The sequence below is a fragment of the Arabidopsis thaliana genome, assembly GCF_000001735.4.
Source record: "Arabidopsis thaliana chromosome 1 sequence".
Lineage (NCBI taxonomy): Eukaryota > Viridiplantae > Streptophyta > Magnoliopsida > Brassicales > Brassicaceae > Arabidopsis > Arabidopsis thaliana.
This window is the reverse complement of record NC_003070.9, coordinates 22,563,895-22,581,306: the sequence shown is the minus strand read 5'-3', so window position 1 is coordinate 22,581,306 and position 17,412 is coordinate 22,563,895. Positions and strand designations below refer to the sequence as shown.

The 17,412-nt window shown below is 36.6% G+C and overlaps 3 protein-coding genes, 1 long non-coding RNA gene and 2 other non-coding genes across 9 annotated transcripts; 1 reads left to right on the top strand and 5 right to left on the bottom strand.

Annotated features, from left to right (window-relative positions):
- Window positions 1–4: 4 nt before the first annotated feature.
- AT1G08363 lies at window positions 5–208 on the top strand. The gene has a single exon (NR_139418.1). It is a non-coding gene; the product is annotated as an other RNA (long non-coding RNA).
- Window positions 209–525: 317 nt separating this feature from the next.
- Window positions 526–2,356, bottom strand: AT1G61230 (Mannose-binding lectin superfamily protein; the record flags this gene model as incomplete). Its single annotated transcript, NM_104804.3, has 4 exons — window positions 526–777; window positions 857–1,312; window positions 1,395–1,774; window positions 1,927–2,356. 4 exons carry the CDS (start codon window positions 2,354–2,356, stop codon window positions 526–528), a joined length of 1,518 nt encoding a protein of 505 aa, NP_176318.3.
- A 1,217-nt stretch (window positions 2,357–3,573) lies between these two features.
- Window positions 3,574–3,932, bottom strand: MIR846. Its single transcript, NR_139893.1, has one exon. It is a non-coding gene; the product is annotated as a microRNA ath-MIR846 precursor (primary transcript).
- Window positions 3,933–4,041: 109 nt separating this feature from the next.
- Window positions 4,042–4,240, bottom strand: MIR842. Its single transcript, NR_139892.1, has one exon. It is a non-coding gene; the product is annotated as a microRNA ath-MIR842 precursor (primary transcript).
- A 1,483-nt stretch (window positions 4,241–5,723) lies between these two features.
- Window positions 5,724–8,698, bottom strand: BRD4 (bromodomain 4). Of its 2 annotated transcripts, NM_202334.2 has the most exons (5): window positions 7,976–8,698; window positions 7,440–7,489; window positions 7,274–7,351; window positions 6,569–7,157; window positions 5,724–6,484 (listed from the first exon to the last, which is right to left on the bottom strand). In NM_202334.2, the coding sequence occupies exons 1-5, from the start codon at window positions 8,132–8,134 to the stop codon at window positions 5,933–5,935; spliced, it is 1,428 nt and encodes a 475-aa protein (NP_974063.1). In that variant the 5' UTR covers window positions 8,135–8,698; the 3' UTR covers window positions 5,724–5,932. The 2 variants fall into 2 exon arrangements, with proteins under 2 accessions (NP_974063.1, NP_001322808.1); NM_001333942.1 differs by lacking the exon at window positions 7,976–8,698 and having other exon boundaries at window positions 5,780–6,484; window positions 7,440–7,617.
- A 579-nt stretch (window positions 8,699–9,277) lies between these two features.
- On the bottom strand, window positions 9,278–16,948 carry DWA3 (Transducin/WD40 repeat-like superfamily protein). Of its 3 annotated transcripts, NM_001333941.1 has the most exons (20): window positions 16,498–16,925; window positions 16,075–16,205; window positions 15,862–15,979; window positions 15,428–15,654; window positions 15,230–15,332; window positions 15,016–15,086; window positions 14,602–14,676; window positions 14,368–14,511; window positions 14,098–14,260; window positions 13,133–13,564; window positions 12,780–13,037; window positions 12,385–12,441; window positions 11,930–12,293; window positions 11,107–11,623; window positions 10,808–10,921; window positions 10,592–10,666; window positions 10,394–10,506; window positions 10,083–10,199; window positions 9,929–9,997; window positions 9,351–9,812 (listed from the first exon to the last, which is right to left on the bottom strand). In NM_001333941.1, the coding sequence occupies exons 1-20, from the start codon at window positions 16,520–16,522 to the stop codon at window positions 9,752–9,754; spliced, it is 3,234 nt and encodes a 1,077-aa protein (NP_001322807.1). In that variant the 5' UTR covers window positions 16,523–16,925; the 3' UTR covers window positions 9,351–9,751. The 3 variants fall into 3 exon arrangements, with proteins under 3 accessions (NP_001185277.1, NP_001322807.1, NP_176316.4); NM_001198348.2 differs by having other exon boundaries at window positions 9,278–9,812; window positions 11,107–12,293; window positions 16,498–16,948; NM_104802.5 differs by having other exon boundaries at window positions 9,400–9,812; window positions 11,107–12,293; window positions 13,133–13,570; window positions 16,498–16,812.
- Window positions 16,949–17,412: the final 464 nt, after the last annotated feature.

Sequence of the window (17,412 nt, the reverse complement as noted above, 5' to 3'; positions counted from 1 at the left end):
TTTTGATTACCATGTTTTGCGTTTCCTTAATTATTTTAGTTTACAACAACTTTCAATAAGAAACAGAACATATAAGTGTGTCTGGTTTGCTCTTGAAGCAACTCCAAATCCAAAGCTCCAAAAAGTTTTCTACTTCTTGGGTTGTTCAACTAGAACATGACTTATTGGCACTAACTAGATTCGTATTGGCTTTTGTTTTTCAGATTTGTTTAAAGTTTGTTAGCTCTCAAAGATGCTAAACGTTAAACCGGAGTAAACCAGCTTGGCTTGTTATTGGATTGAAAAATACTGCTTTTATTGGATGTTAGACAATTCAGGAAATTAATGTTTAATGCTATCAATTTATTTAGACAAATGTTTTTTATAATTGAGTAGTTATTTTTAAAAAATAATTTTTATGTGATGTTTAACAAGGACTTGCAGCAAATTACGTTTGCATGTTGTTGATATAAAAAGAGAAAAAACAAAATAAAAACTAGGATGATTCTTATTACATGAGAGATTAAGGATATAGTATTAAGATGATCAGTGGGTGATGGGAATGACATGAACCCCAAGCTGATGAATCATGTTACTTGCTTTTCCATGGAACCCAACGATTTTGAAGCCTTCTTTCTCGAGTAGAAAGCTTGAACTAGATTCGAATCCAAAGGATATAGATGTTCGTTTGTTAGTCTTAAACTTAAGCATGGTTATAGATTCCACGTCACCCTCAATTCCTTTATTGTAACAGCCCTCCACCGCTGTGACATATTCACCAGGATACTCAAGGTCCAACTGTGCCAGATCAACAAAAATATTAAGCTAATATGTTCCCAAAGATAAATGTAAGAACAAGTTTGATAATTAGAATTACCTCTTTGACTTCAAGTGGTGTTTTGTTTCCATGATCGTCTCCAATAACCATCCGAGTGTCCTTGTCGTAAACGAACTTGAGGAATGCGATACCATTTTCACATTGTCCTACATATATCTTTCTAACACCATCGTAAACACCATCATCCCAAAAAGCTCCTCGATCATAACCTCGTGCTTCTAGTTTCTCCGCATTAGGAGGACAAGGCAGCAGAGAAAAATATGCACCAATAGCAGTAAGAAAACCAAGAAAAGTCCATCCATGGAACCCAGCTAGAGCACAATCTTTGGTCTCCAACACAAATTTAGTCCCAGTCACGCTTCCATATGTCGGAGAAATTCTCCCTTTTGATGTTTTGAAAACCAAAGACGTAACGCACATCACTTTCCTCATGCCAGAGTTTTTGAAAGTACCATCCACAGATGTGATAAATTCATTGGGATAGTTTAACTCAAACTGTATTAAACTTCTTATTTTAGATACAAGTCAAGAACAAGAAGTATATAATCAACAAGTATAAGCTATCAAGGAATCTGACCTCTTCTACTAATGATGTGTTATTCCCGTGCTGACGCTTCACAACTGAGTGATTACTGATGTACTCAAACGTGATACACGCTACATGATTGATAGAATAACTAACATACACCTTTCTTATGCCGTCAAAAACACCATCATCCCAAGACTCGATTATCTTACTACCGTGACATACCGATTTAGTAACAGAAACTGTTGTGAAATATGCTCCAAGAGAAATGAGGTTCTTCTCAGCATATCCATGAAACCCAATAATTTTCTTTCCCTTGTCTGCAAGTGAAAACTTCTTACCCTTTTCATATCCTAGCAGCTCAGAAGTCTTTATGTTAGTTTTGAATTGAAGTGCTTGAATGGCTGTAGACTCGTCATCATAGTAACCCTCTACAGATACCAAATGTTCATTGTTGAGATGGTCATCTCAAACTGAAAACAAATAAGAAAAAGAAAATGGTGGAGAAAAGAGAGGTTAGAAATCATGCCAATAATGAGAACATGGGAAATTCCAATACATACCGCCTGCGAGAAACCTCTACCCGAGAGACCGTGGACTGAGCCAATTTTAGGCTGTCCACTCTTGACATAGTCGAACTTGATGTATTGAATGCCTTCAAAACCACCTCTTACATGAATCTTTGTTATACCTTCATGGTCTGCTCCATCATCCCATTGTATGCCTCCCTTGCTGCCTTTTGCTTCTAATCTACAATCAGGAATCCATGTGAAATATGCTCCAAGAGATTTTACTAGTGGATTGTTCTGGCTTTTTATATATCCATGAAACCCAATGATAATCTTTCCCTTGACTGAAAGTGAAAATTTGGTACCCTTGCCATATCCAATCAGTTCGGAAACCTTGAAATTGGTTTTAAATTGAAGTGCTTGAATGTAACAGGGTGCATCGTCGTAATAACTCTCAACAGATTCAAGATGCTCATTGTTAAGATGGTCAATCTCAATCTGCATTAGAAAAATAAAAGAAACAAATATTGTCATTCCGTTATTCGCAACAATCTGATTTTCGTCGAGATTAGTCACATGAAATCGGATAAAACAAGTTTTATTTATGTTTCGAATTGTTATGCTCTCTATAGCCTAATATATTTTAAAGTCATACCGTTTGTGTGAAACCACTCCCAAACACCAAACAGTTCTCCACTTTTCAGCTGTCCGTTCTTGAAATATTCAAAATGGATGGTCTGGATACCCAGTGCAGTGCCCACACTTATCAGGGCTTAAGGCGAAGTTGAGATTAATAGCCTTACCAATTTTTTCTTTAATAAAATAATTTCGTAACTAAATAAATTATTGAAAACAAAACAATAATATAACTAAAACATAATTTTTCTTCCTTCATCTTTAATTAAAGCTTTTACCAAATTATCATAATCTTATTGTTGTTTTATAATCTCAAAAACATGTTGCTAAAGATTTATAATTTTTTTTAATTATCAAGTCACCACAATCATTATTTATAAACAAAACTACTATAAAGATGAATTAGTATATGTTAAGTTAATAAATATTTAGAAGTGCTAAAACAGATTCCAACTGTTTTAAAATAAATAAAGTGAATAAATAAAACCATTAAAAATAGATTAGTCACTTTTAAGAGAAATAATAAAAAAATTATATGAATGGAAAACAGTGTCTTTCAAAACCATTATGTTACAGCATCTTGGGGGCCTTAAAAAAGTTTTAGATTTTGAAAACATGAGGCAAATGCCTTTTTTATTACCCATAGGCACGGCTCTGTGGATACCGGTATGACCACCACGTACATGAATCTTATAAATTCCATCATGTTCGGATCCATCATCCCACTTATCGCCTCCCGGTATGCCTATCGCTTCCAACATTTCAACCATTGTGAACTGAAGGAGATAGAGATGACCTCAGGTGTATGAGGCGAGAAGAATACTTGATGAGTGGAGAGTAATGTCGTGCCTGGTGATCTTTAAACGAGAGTTGATCATGTCTTATAAATTGTATACAAGTATCGAGTTTTCGACAAATATTTTGCACAATATCATAATAGTGAAAATAATTTAAAAGAGAATAGTGGAAAGATTGCAGGCCGAAAGGCTCAAGAACGTGCGTTTGACAAACAAATGGAGAACAAATGACAAAGACTTTTCTTGAAACTCTTTAATCCACCAAAAAAAAAACGTACCTCAAAAGAGTTGGTCATTAGTCGAATTTACCGGGATACACGAGCACAATAAATCTGGTGTAATTCAAGCACTTCAATTCAAAACTAACATCAAGACTTTCGAGCTGATGGGATATGATAAAAGTAAGAAGTTTCCACTTGCAGATCATTATCCCACTGCTTGCCTCCCGCAACCATTCAGCTTCCAATCGTGTTTGTCATAATCATATATCCCAATGATTTTTTGTCCCTTGAATGCAAGTGAATACTTGTTACCATTTATCATATCCAATTAGTTCAGAAATCATGAAGTTTGTTCTGAATAGAAGTCCTTGAATGAAACCGGATGTGGCATCATCGTGATCAACCTCAACGGATTCAAGATGTTTGTTATCGAGGCGGTTAATCTCAAACTGCTAATATCAACATAAAATTCAAATAAAGGGAGTTTAATTTAGAATATACTTCTAAGAGATACATAAACATACCGTAATAAATAGAGCTTCACTTTTCAATTGTCCATATTTGTTGACCTAAGAAAACATAAGTGGGATGACGGATCTGACCATGATGGTGTTTCGATCCCTGGACAATAACTACATCATACATAAATTTCTGCAACACCATCATGGTCGGATTCATCATCCCGCTTATAGCCTCTCTTTTCGAAAATGTTTCTGTCACCCTGAACGGTACTGAATCTTCTTTTTTTTTTTTTTTTTTTTTTTTTTGAGCAAAACGGTACTGAATCTTCATACCAAGAAAAAAGGATCTTGTGTTAATCATTTTCAGTAAAAAAACACTAACCTTTTAAGTCAATGATCCAATCTAATATCTAGTTTAAAACTAATGGGGCTAAACTAATTTGAAGAAAACAGAGAAGAAGATCAAGTTTTTTTATTCACCAACATTTGGATAAATTTCTTGTTATACAAGTTTACAAAACATGCTAATTACAATTAGTCAATAACAAGTACTTTCAGATTCAGAATAATTATATTTCCGAGTGTTTAGATGCTCTTCAAATTCATCTCTCTAATCAAAAGCATATTGTTAAGAAAAAATGTATAATTCAATCAAAAACATATAGCTCCATTGCCTTGAACAGATAAAACAAATATCACTTTCCAATCAACCAAAAACATAAAACAGTATCACTTTTGAGATGTAACTAAAACCATGTTCCAAAACGACCAACTGGATATAAAATCAAAACTACCTCGTGTTTGTTCGAGTTACGAACTAAATCCCTGCGAGTCGATGCTCCTCAAATCGAAGCAGCCCTAACCTTCACAGTTGTAGGCGAACCAAAGGAGATGCATTCGTGTGATCTGGATCGAGAACGTCGCGAGTCTAATAATAAAGGAAAGTAGTGCTTTGGTCGTGTCAATGAAAACGACGTAGTTAATGACACACTAAACGGCGTTAACAACGATGTGCTTTTTTATTTTGACCGGTAAAATTCTTTTTTTTATGTCGTCTACAAAAAAAGAAAAGAAAATTCGATTACACATGGTCATTCATTTATCAACCTAACTACATGCAATGGAAAATGGTCAAAATTAACCGGAACAATTTGTCAGATGAATGGTCGTTTCTTACACGAACTGATAAACTATTCAAATTTACAATCTAAACTTAACAACAATAGATCAAAACTAACATTGATTTTGTCGTGTTAGTCAACCATTACGTTTTGCTGACTGTATTACCACATGTATCGCTGACGTGGCTAGATATAAATCAAAACGACGTTGTTTTTCTCGGTTTCATCAATGTCGAAGTCATCGTCTTCGGAGTCGTTAGTCTCTGGATATTCAGTAGTTATTGTCTCTTGCGGAAGCGGATTAATCGATAATGGCAAAGACAAATACTACAAGAAAACATGCAATTTGGGACTTTTTCTTGTGATTTAGCCTTCTTATTAGAAAAAGGTATGAAATGACTCGACTAAAAGAGGAACTTTACTCTTTTTGTAGTCGCAAATATTTGTGATGTTGTTAATACTACTTTGTGACTATGTAACGACGAACACGACAACAAACGCAAAATCGTTGCAAATGTAAACCGTTGCAAACCATTATATACTTCACAAATGGTCTGTTAGTGATCATAAACACTTACAACTAATGTATTTACATCCCTACGTGCTATTGAACAACCTTCTATCAATTTTCTCTATGATTAGTAAATAAATTAAAAGGTGACAATGAGAGAAACTAACAATGAGATTAATATACATTTTCTTTAACAATTAGTTTTACCAATGATCATGATTCATCACTGTCTATGCCTGCAGATTAGATTGACCCAAATATAAACTACTACATCAAATAAGCTTTCTCTGCCTAACTACAAAAAACATATGAAACAAACCCTTCATACAAAAATCATCTAACCCGGTTCCGCTTTCTCCCCATCAATGCAGGAGATTCGAGTCCGCGATTCGCTTGTCTACCGTCTTTTCTTACCGCAGTTCCCTTCTTACCCGCTGCCGAGGATTTCACAGCAGAAACTGGTAAATCCGTAACAGACCTTTTGTTACCCCTACTTGAAGTCTTTGCCATATCTTGCACAACCGTTTTAAGAGGGTGCGCCCCGGTTCTTGGTTTTTTAGCTGCCAGACTCGTTCGGACAGAAGGAGATGTCGATTTCTGATGAAGAACCACAACCTTTGTGCTTCCAGCAGTAATGCTGCTGCGATGAGGAGGATGATCTTCTGTTAAATAGTGTCTTAGAGACTTGGTAACAATGTCTCTAAGTCCCACCGCGGATTTGTATTCTCGAGTGTTCTTAGAGTAAAAAATAGCTGCATTGTTCGCCACCAAAAGAAAGTCCCTAAAAAGCTCTTTCGCCGAAGATATCGAACAACCGTTGATTCTTGATTGTACAGTGTCTAAATCCATATGCCTCCGTACTAATTTCTTGTATCTTCCTCTTTTCTGTTTAGCACCAAAAAAAAGAAAGAGATAAGCGAAAAAGTGGTTTCAAGCAAAGACTAAAGGATTACTATATATGATCATCACCTGGCTATCAAGCCGTCTACGGAAGACGAGTGCACATTCGTTCTGTGCAATAGTGTTGTATATCTTCATAAGCTCTTTGGGTAAAGCCAAACTGTGACCTCGGCTTTGACTGCTGCTAGTAGAAGCAGCTTCTTTACTCCTATAAATGCTAGCAATATCCGCAGATGTATCAAACAAATCGCTTTCTTCCACAGCGCTAACTTCCATCACTTCTTTACCGACACTGACACTGCAATCTTTTCGTTTTCTCTTGCCTCGTTTCTTCCTCATACTCGGAAGCACTTGTCCTCCACCTCCGTACACTGACTCGAAAATGTCGTTGTGTAATAGGTCTTTCGTCTTCTCTTGCTCTATTACCACTGGAGCTTCTGACTTAGCTTCCGGTGACCAGTTTGTTGTGGTCAGCTCTTGCTGTGTGAAACTACCAACTGATGACAAGTCTTTGGATGTATCTTTGCTCGTGCATTCTCCCCCGCCCTCGGATTTTGGGGAGGGTTCGAGTGATAACGTTCGGCTAGAATCATAATTGTTTTGATGACATTCATCATTACTTTCTGACTTCAGACTCTGAAGCTTTGATTCCAAAGACCTACAGACAGAATATCATAGCACAGAATTGAACATTCAAAATCTGGTTTTGCCTTTGATTCCAAGACATAAAAACGTTTAAGCCAATAAAAAGAAATATAAGAAACAAATCCTAACCCAATAGAGTCTTCGGATTTAAGTAAAGCTGCTTTAAGCTCAGCTACTCGTTTCTTCTTAAGCTCTTCAAACCAAGCTCTACAAGAACATTATCATATAAGTAAAGTTTAGGTCACAAAAGTCCACAAGAAAAAGTGTTGAAGAACAAGGAAAAAAGAATCTTTACTTGCATCCCACATAACGTTTTCGCAAGTCTTTGTACTTGGCCTTGCATATCTGCAAACAAGAGTAGAATTTAGCAGATTCAGAAAGAGAGACAATGTCTGCATTGACCCTGATATATCGCCAACCACACTGACATTTTCTAATTTCTTGCATAACTAAAACCTATTTAGGAAACTTCGAATTCAATGTGGTTATCTTTCACAGTTCAAGCAGAAGCATAAGAGTTATTTACAATTGTCTAACAAGAGTATTTTTTTTTTGACATTACCCTAAACCTTTCTTGACACACAAGTGATAATAAATCTATGCTTCTAAATCTACCGACAACAACACTGTTGTTCTGCCTTAAAGCCTTTTATCTTCTATTTTTAATTTTTAAAAATTAGTTTCACATCAACATAATTTTTTTTTTTTTTTTTTCACATTAACATAACAAATTTTGCTTAAATTGCCTAAAAAGATATCAATTTTGATTCTGACATTAATCTAATCGAAATTTTCTCTGAGTCAAAGAAAATGAGGAGATTGAGACAAAACCTCAGGTGTGAAAATCTCAGGTAAAGAATGAGAACGGAGTTCGTCGGCAACGACGGTCCAATCACCGGTTCCATGACGGAGAACAGCGCCGCCGAGAAGAAGCTCCTCCCATGTTCCCCAATCACTCTCCATTGTCGTCGTCATCATCACCATAACCATCAAAAATAATAATCACGCGTGTGCCTTACGCGCTCCTCGATTTTGAAAAAGAAAAAGAAACCCAAAACTTAACTTACGCACCCCAAGCGCATGTTAGCGCTTTCCACCTAATTTTCCCTTTTTTTCTCCGACCACTCAATTCTCAAAAAAAACAAAAAAAACAGAGACAGAGACAACAAACCAAGACCAAGATAAAAGTTTGTAATCTGGTATGATAAGACAAGAAACCAGAAAAAGCCGTTACGAGTGGGTTTGTGTCGGAGGTAAATTACACGAAAAGCTGTTTTCCGACAAGAAAATGGGGGAGAAAAATTAAATTAAAATTCAAAATTAGTAAGAAGGAAAGAAAAAGAAAAATCTGAGGTGGGAGAGAAAGAGTTGGCGAAGGGTCTGGATTTGTTCGACGTTTGTGAAATGGAACAAATTAGAAATTGATGGTTGTGGTTTGTTTTATTTGTTTTTTCTTGTTTTGTTCAAAAGGCAAAGAAGAAGAAGATTGGTTTGTTTTTGAACAAAGAAGAAAGACTTGAGACTAGATTTGTGTGCCTTTGTTTTTTTTTTTGGTCTAAATAAAGTAAATTTTTAATTTAAACAGAATTTTTCTATCTTTTCTTTAATTTATTCGATTTTTTCCGTCATTACCACAACTTGTTGGAATAATTATTGTTAGATAATAGTGCTTTTGTATACCCAAAATCCAAAATAATTTTAATTTTTGATAGTTTCACCGAGGATAATATAATGAATGATATAACGGATATTATTAAATTAGTTCTCTTTATAATCTGATCAATATAACAAAATTTCAATACATCATTCAATTCAGTCACCAAACTAATATCATGATTAATAATCACTAGATTTAAGTTTCGGAAAGTTCATTAAATAAAAAAATCTTTGATCATAATTTATATACTTTTCAACTATTTTTAGAAATACTAAATGTAATCCAAATTTGCTAATTCGTTTGTATGTCCCACTATTTAAAAGAGACAACAAGTTTCTTCGTACATTCCTTAATTTATTTCCTACTTAATTTATTTCCTACTTTTGAGATAGACGAAGACCAATAACAAAGACTGTAATTATGAAGACTAGCTACTATCTGAAATATGTCATTATCACATTTGGTAGATAAACAATCTTTGATAGGTCTATATTCTAACCTCAACATGACACATGACCAATTCCAAAAATCAGATATATGTCGAGGGACCAAAAGTGGATTGCCAAGTGAAATTCATATACCGATTGCGTCTTCTCATTAGGATTGCACATTACATTCACATAGAACGACATTGTAATTGCCATTTCAGCTACACATTTGAGATTCACTGAATCAAGAATCTGAAGCACATACAACTCTAATCCCAGACAGATTGATTTACAGCAATATACCGAGTTTTTCCCCGAGTGACTTTTCATGTTCTCCTGGCACAATTCTATATCAAACCCCGCACAAGAACCTGCGACTTTTCAGCGAATCTTCAATACAAAAGCACCGGGAGGAACATGAAGATGGTTCTTGATAATGTACATTGTACAAATTGGAAAACTCAGCAGGAGGGGGTTACAGTTCGCAAGTGATTCCGAGTGGTCTTGACTTTGAACCAGGAGCTATGGTGTTTGAAGAACTAGGTTTAGTTCTTGTGCCTTTCTTGCTATAAGACCACCTCTTCTGTAATAAATGGAAGAGGACGGAAACAATTACACAACCGAAAGCAAATACCGATCAACAAGAGCTGTCATGCTCGCAATGGTCCATAATAAGATGTGTAAAAAGTATTCTTTTACCTTGTCAGTAGTGGAAGAATCTTCTGAACCTTTTGCAATTCCGCAGAACAGCTTTGGCAGATCTGTAACCTGCAGTTCTCGATTTGTTTTACTTTCTCGAAAAAGAGAGATATGTGTGACATGAAGATATAAGAGGAGCCGAAAGTATAAGTACCTTTCCTCTGCATGAAGATCAACGCCGACAACTCGTCGTGCTGAAACAGTTGATTGTATAACTGTGCCAAACACTGCTACAAGCTTCAAGAGCATTTCCAAGGAGACATTTACAGGCCTATACAAAATTGAAATCACATGTTGCTTTCCTCTGTTAAGTCAAAAGCTCATATTAACATATAAACAGTGACTGTAATAAACAAATGAATTTTCTTGCCATTCCCTCATTCACAAGCCAAATGATGGAGACGACTATATATCTCAAACTAAAAGCAAACCAAAGAAGGTTGAATATGGGATAAAATAATTTACCTCTCAGTCTTGCTGCCCAATAAGCCTGTGAGGACGGGTGCTAATTGAGAAAATAAATCTAATGTTAAAATCTCTGTTTTGTCTGTTAGAATATTGATCACATCTGCTTGAACCTGTTCCAGTTTAAGCGAGTCAGCTTTTTCCAAACATCTAAGCATTAAAAAAGACAGGTAAAAGTATATCTACTGGGGTACTTACAGAGTGATCTGACAGTTTTCTTAAGGCCGCAATCGCGCCTTTAATATCACTACGTTCCCAGAAATGTCTTACAATCTGCATGGTTGTGATATCAGCCATTTAGTTTATCCTCACAAGCAGGAAAAAAAGACACGTAAAGGAAAAACCAAACAGAAATAGGACAAGAGAACAAGAGAAAACGATATTAAAAAGAATAATAGCAGAGACAAAATTTACCTGTAATTTTGTCAACCGTGATTGAAGAGTGTTTAAGACCTCACTATGAGTTCGCATTAAAATCTCCCAAATGTCACCATCATCCTCTCTCCCAGATATCTGAGGCTCTTCCTTCTACAAAAGCCAAACAAATCAAATACTTGTTATGTATTCAGAGCTCTTCCAACTTTGTAATCCTAGCAATTTCATATTTTCTGTATAGCATCAGCGACTATATTCAATTATACAACAAACTACATTTCGAAGTTGGAGAAAGTACGCTGTCTATTAGTTTCCAAAACTTATTAATTGAAGCTTACCTGGGTCAAGATATCAGAAGATTGTTGAGTTTTTGTAGTCTCATCCAGTGTCATATCAGTCACCTGATCAAATACTGCAGGTGTTGCCAGCGTTTGAGTTGGACTAAATCTTTGCCTGGATCTTATATGAGATGCATCAGCTGTCACATTTGTTGCTTGATTAAGTTTCACAGGAATTACACGGGCGGGAGAGTTCCTAGCTGATCGTGTTAATGCAACTGGAGGCTCATACGATGGCATATTATCTGCTTGATTGAGTTTCATAGGCATTATACGGGCAGGAGAAGTTCTAGCCGATCGTGAAGATGATAAAGGACGCTCATCATACGTGGTAGATGCTTGATTGAGTATCACAGGCATTACTCGTGCCGAAGAGGTCCTAAGTGGTCTTGTTGATATTACAGGAGGCTCATCAGATTTCATGTTAGTTGTTTGACGCTGATTTAGTATCACAGGCGTAACTGGGGCTGGAGAAGTCTTTGCTTGTCGTGTTGATGTTACAGGAGACTCATCAGATGTCAAATTAGTAGCTGAAGGCCTATCAGGCCGTGTTGATGTTATAGGAGGCTCATCAGATTTTATTTTTGTTTTCTGATTGAGTTTCATTGGCATGACCGGTGCTGGAGAAGTCCTAGTTTGTCGTGATGATATTACACCAGACACATCAGATGTCAAATCAGTAGCCGAAGTCCTATCAGGCCATGTTGATGTTATAGAAGGCTCATCAGATTTCATTTTTGTTGTCTGATTGAGTATCATTGGCATGACGGGGGCTGGAGAAGTCCTAGTTTGTCGTTTTGATGTTACACCAGACACATCAGATGTCAAATTAGTAGCTGAAGTCCTATCAGGTCGGGTTGATGTTACAGGAGGCGTATCAGTTGCCATGCTAGTGTCCCGACCGAGTACTACAGGCATTACTCTGACTGGAGTACTCTTAGTTCGTCGTGTTGATAACACAGGAACGTCAACTGTGGTCGAGTTAGTTGCCTGATCAAGTTTAACTGGCATTACCTGGGTAGGCATCATGCTAACTGTCTGTACCGATGCTGTCAGGGGCTCTTCCTCTACAGAATTAGAGCTATGAACTACTGTTGCACTGGCTGCTTTATCTTCAGAATGAGTAATTTTTTCTCCTCTTTCAAACCTCTCAACCAATGACCGTGTCCTTCCCGAAACAACTTTTACTGCAAACACAGCAGTTTTTAAAGAATCAATAACCAGATGACGCATATCCTACCAAAGAAAAACAAAGACAGCAAACTTTGAATGGCTAACCTCCTCTAACAACCTTCACAGATTTTGATTCTTTGCTACCTCCAGGGGATTCAAGGCCTGCATGACAAAATATTCATAACCAATTATAAAATGATTGCTGCCTGAAGACCGAGACTCTTGACCACAACTGACAAGAAAACTGTTAAGGAAGCCCTAAAAGTAGCTAAAGATTTAGATGTAGAAACCTACAAGCTAATGCTATTACTTTTCTGCCGGCTCATTTTTCCAGATTGATTTTTCTTGTAGACGGTCTTTAATTTAATACCTCTTCTTAATTAACAGTTTTAAAAGGTGAAAGGAAGCCAAACACATAACGTTTCACTAGTTTTAACATTGGCTTTAGAAGCAAAAATCCCCATTAATTAGTCTACGCCACTTTTGAATCAGGAACTTACTTTTTAGTTCATCACCAGCTTTTTCTGGTGACAGAACTCTTTCTGACCTACTTGAAATGCTCTTGTTCTCGATATCTTCCTCACATGGGTTACTACCTCTGTCATCCCTGAGCCCTGTTGGCAAGTCCATGTCTCTTGAGGACTCTAACCCATTCTTTTTACTGTCTAAAGCTCCAGAATCAGTAGATGTCGCCCATCTTGCCTCATTGTACTTAGTACTTGGTGATCTCTGTACACGAGGCGGTTTCAGCAGCATACCTAAGTCAAAGATTGCAAGATTTCCAAAAGGATAGGATTAGATCATCTGAACGCTCAAATCTAATGAAACTAAGGTATGAACTGGGAGAACCTACATTTTGCTTCATCAGTCGGTGATTCTGGTAATAAAGCTTGTTCAAACTTGTTGGTGATACTCTTGATGATAGAATCGTCGGCATCATATGGGTTCCTACCACTCATTTCTGAATCAAACGCCGTCTCAGTATCTAGTTTCTTCTCACCATCCAATCCACTTTTCTTTAGATATCCAACAGCCACTGACTGCTTCTTTGTTTCATCAAACTTTGTTGGCGTCTTTCTTACATAAGCCGGTCTCAACAGCATGCCTGGCTTTGTTTTTGAGAAAGTGATAGATTCCTTTCCTGAATCAGAAGAGTCTTTCCCAATATCACTATCCCGTGGAACAACACTATGCACTACTAAAGACTTATTATCCCCTGCTTGTCCAGTAGAAGTTGCTGGAGTACTTAGAGATCCTGACTTATGTGCAACAGCCGAATTTCCGCCTGTAGCTTTGAAGAGAAGAGAGAATATTAAACCAAATATAAACGATAAGCATACAGAAGTGAGAGACAAATGAAATTTACACTGTCGCAAAACAGAAACTGACATTAAAGACTAAAAATAACAGTCCAGGTCACACAGTGGTTATGGCTAGCGATATTTAATTTATTCAGAAACGACGACCACCATTTCAGTCTCATTCAATTTCAATAGGTACAAAATTTAGGAATATACACCAACACATGCACGGAAAATATATGATTAGAGCAGGCCTAAAGATAAGGTAGCTTTCCTATCACTAATACAAGAAAACCAGAGTCAGTGATCTCTGCTAATAGTCCATTGCAACTAATCGTTAAATGTTGATTCACTTTCTAGATATAGGTGGTTGAGAGTAATAAGTAAGCTACCGCCCAGGGACTTCTCAAAACCTAACCAAAAACCTGCCATATCCTACTCTAAAACGAGAAACTTCAATAAGTTCAAGGTAGAAAACTGAATCTACAAACATCGAACAAAATTAACATTCACTCACAGTCGATGTATATGTTTTTGATCTCTTTCGTCTCATAATCTGGAGATGAGCTGCGCCTTGGGGTACTCTTTATTCTATCGAAGGACTGATCATCCAGAGCACTGAGTATTTTCTCCACGCACTCTTTTTTATCCGCAGATCCAATGCCGTATGGCTCAATCTGCTGTGTTAATTAAGGATAAAAGAAAAAACAAAAACATGAGCCTTCAAAACACTTATTTACCAGCTCGGACATAAATTTTTAGAGGAAAATCACAATAGCTGACATACTGATATATCTGAGACCCAAATCCCTACTGAATTTTGGTAGTATGAACAACCCAGGAGCTTTCCTTCGCTGATGCATAAGTCACCAAGCGTTGACCATCCCATATCAACACCATCATGGCAAACCACAGGTTCCCATGAATAAACCTGAATTATGAACATCAGCTTATGATATCAATGTTTTTGACTCTGGAGAACCCTTTATATGGTAAAGCTCATCACAAAGAAAATCAAAACCTTTAAGCTGTCATCCAAACCACAAAATAAGGTTCGCCCATCCGGATGAAATTTGATTGAACGAACTCCAGTAGCCTGTGAAAACAAGGAAAACCACATACCACATAAATTGTGTGAATAACATCTTCCGAGACGGCTACAAAGCTAGCTCAACGCCAAAACATATTTCATCACATGCTGCTTTCTGGACTCCGTTCACTTTTATTTACTTCTAAATCTTTTTAAGAACTAAATTTTATCTTGGCATTTCTCTAACACACTCTTCAGATCAAGGCCGAGAATAAGCAGATTTCTGATATTTTTTATGTGTGAGATTTCCCTTCAAGGTGATCACGCTAACAGGAAATAAACGTAAAAAACACTTGTTATAGAGTCCCCTAGAAAACAGTATCTAGTGACACCACAGGCTAGTACCTCTGGTCGGGTAGATCCAATCAATTCAAACGTTTCCAAATCCCAGAACTTTACAGTCCTGTCAGCAGAACCTGAATATGAATAGGGAGAGTGTGAAATCACAAGAATTCAATATAAAACTGTGATTAAGGAAATGTCAGTAGTTAATCTACCAATCGAAAACGACACCAAGTTACCCCTATAATGCCTGAAAAACAAAGAATCACAGACTAACCTGTGGCTAGGAGGAACTCAAGCGGGTGGAAGTCTAGCGAACGGATAGGTCCTTCATGAAACTTAAATTCATGCAAAAGCTTTCCAGCAGTCAAATCCCATACCTATTGGATACAACATATATAGCAGTATCGTTCTAAGATCATAAGTTTGAAAAATATGATGCACAAGCTTCATTTGTTGAAAATGCTGTTCTTACCTTTACAACATTGTCAAGTCCTCCGGAGACTACCCAACGACCATCGGGAGTAAACCTGATAGTGCTGATGCCACGAGAATGACCCTTGTACGTCTGTATGCATCCCTTCTTCCTGATGTCCCAAATCTTTAGATTCGCGTCACTAGATCCCGATGCCAAAAATTCACCAAAGGGATGAAATTCAACAGCAGAACAATTGGATCTATGTCCAGTAAAAGCTCGAACCACTACACTTCAAGAGCAAGAGTGAAAATGTTAGACCTCATAATTCTAAACTAAAAGTCTGGTACACTGCTCAAATAACCAAACCCATAATCCACATAGCCGATAACTCAAATGATATCCAATATATTCCCATTAAACAACACTAGCTCAACATAAAAGAAGCAACAAATATTCTAAAACAAAGGAGAGCAGAAAATCAATAAACTAACTCTTTGCTTCTTCAACATCCCACAGCTTTATCACACCCGAAGAAGCTCCAGCAAGTACCAAAACTTCAGCGGAGTCAAAAGCTACTGAATCCACTGCACTAGTATGTCCACACAGACTCTGCCAATAAAAGGCTATAGCATCATTCTTCTATCCATAATAAAACACAAATTTTCTGTCAAAGACATACTGAAGAAAGCAAATGTGAAACAAACCATTAAAGAAGTAGGCTTGCCAATCGCCCAAAGATTGACTTTGTAATCATCACCACCAGTTATAAAGAGCCGTGATGTCTTCTTTCCGATACTTAGACAATTCACATTTGCAGAATGTGCCAAAAACTCCTCTAAGTTTCCAAAATCAAGTTAAGTTATAAACAAACCCACAGAGAATAACATATCAACAAAAATAAATTCAAAGCATATCCAGAAAAAAAAAATTGGAGAAGACAAACATATTAATTGCAGTGTCTTTTTCTATCAATTTGCTCTCAGTTTAATTAAGCAAACAATAATAGAAACATTTTGACCAAATTGACGAAGAGCTAATAAACCAAAGCTTGTTTATGAAATAAACCCCAAGCGATTCAGTGATAAAGAAACTGTTAAAATTTCTCAAAATCGTCAATATAAGGATACGTAGCTTATAACCACGCTTCGCCATTTTTTAACTCGATTTTCCAGCGAATCCGTGAGGGGGAAATAGAAATTTGAATCTGGAATCGAATCTGTAGCTTCCGGAATCGATTTAAAACGGTGAATCGGAGCTACAAAAATCCGAATTGTCACTAAACGACAGAGGTCGAGATTTTAGGGAGATTTCAAAGGGAGGGATATGAGAAGAGATCGCTTTCCGTTGAGATTTGAAATCCAAAAAACGTGAGAGAGAATCAGATTCGGGGAAGAAGATTGAAAGAAACGAGACGAAATCAGATTCAAATAGTGACACGAAGCAGAATTAAGAAAGAAACAGAGAAGAAGAAGAAGAAATTTTGATAAAGCGAAGAAAGTTTTTTTTTTTTTTAATCGGTCGGTAGGTTTTTTAATTTTTTAAAAAATTTAAAAATATAATTAAGCATTTTTCTTGGACAGTGGACCTCTAGTTTCTTCGTTGTTCGTTCTTCTCGGTTCTGACGAAAACACCCTTTTGTCCGGGCATTGAATTCGAGTGGAAATTACGAAAAGAACCCTTGCTTCCAATTGACTTCTATTGGTACAGTTTTTTTCTCCAACTCCATCATAATTTGTTAGTTTTCTTTTGTCGAAAATATTATTTGATTGGTGAGGCAACACGTCATCATCTCTTGGTTTTGTTTGTTTCTTGAAGACATTTTCAACCTTAGGAATGAATTATAGTAATTTCAATCCATAGATGTATGATGGATGCTAACTGACGTTAAAAAAAGAAGAAGATTATGATGATAATTGTGTGTTTTTTTTTTTGACGAAATGGAATTATATTGAGCTTGAATAATTCAATTTCAACTGTTGTTCAAGACAAAGTAGCGGTTTAGCTACATCAATGTAGGAACTGGAATTCAAACAACCAAATTT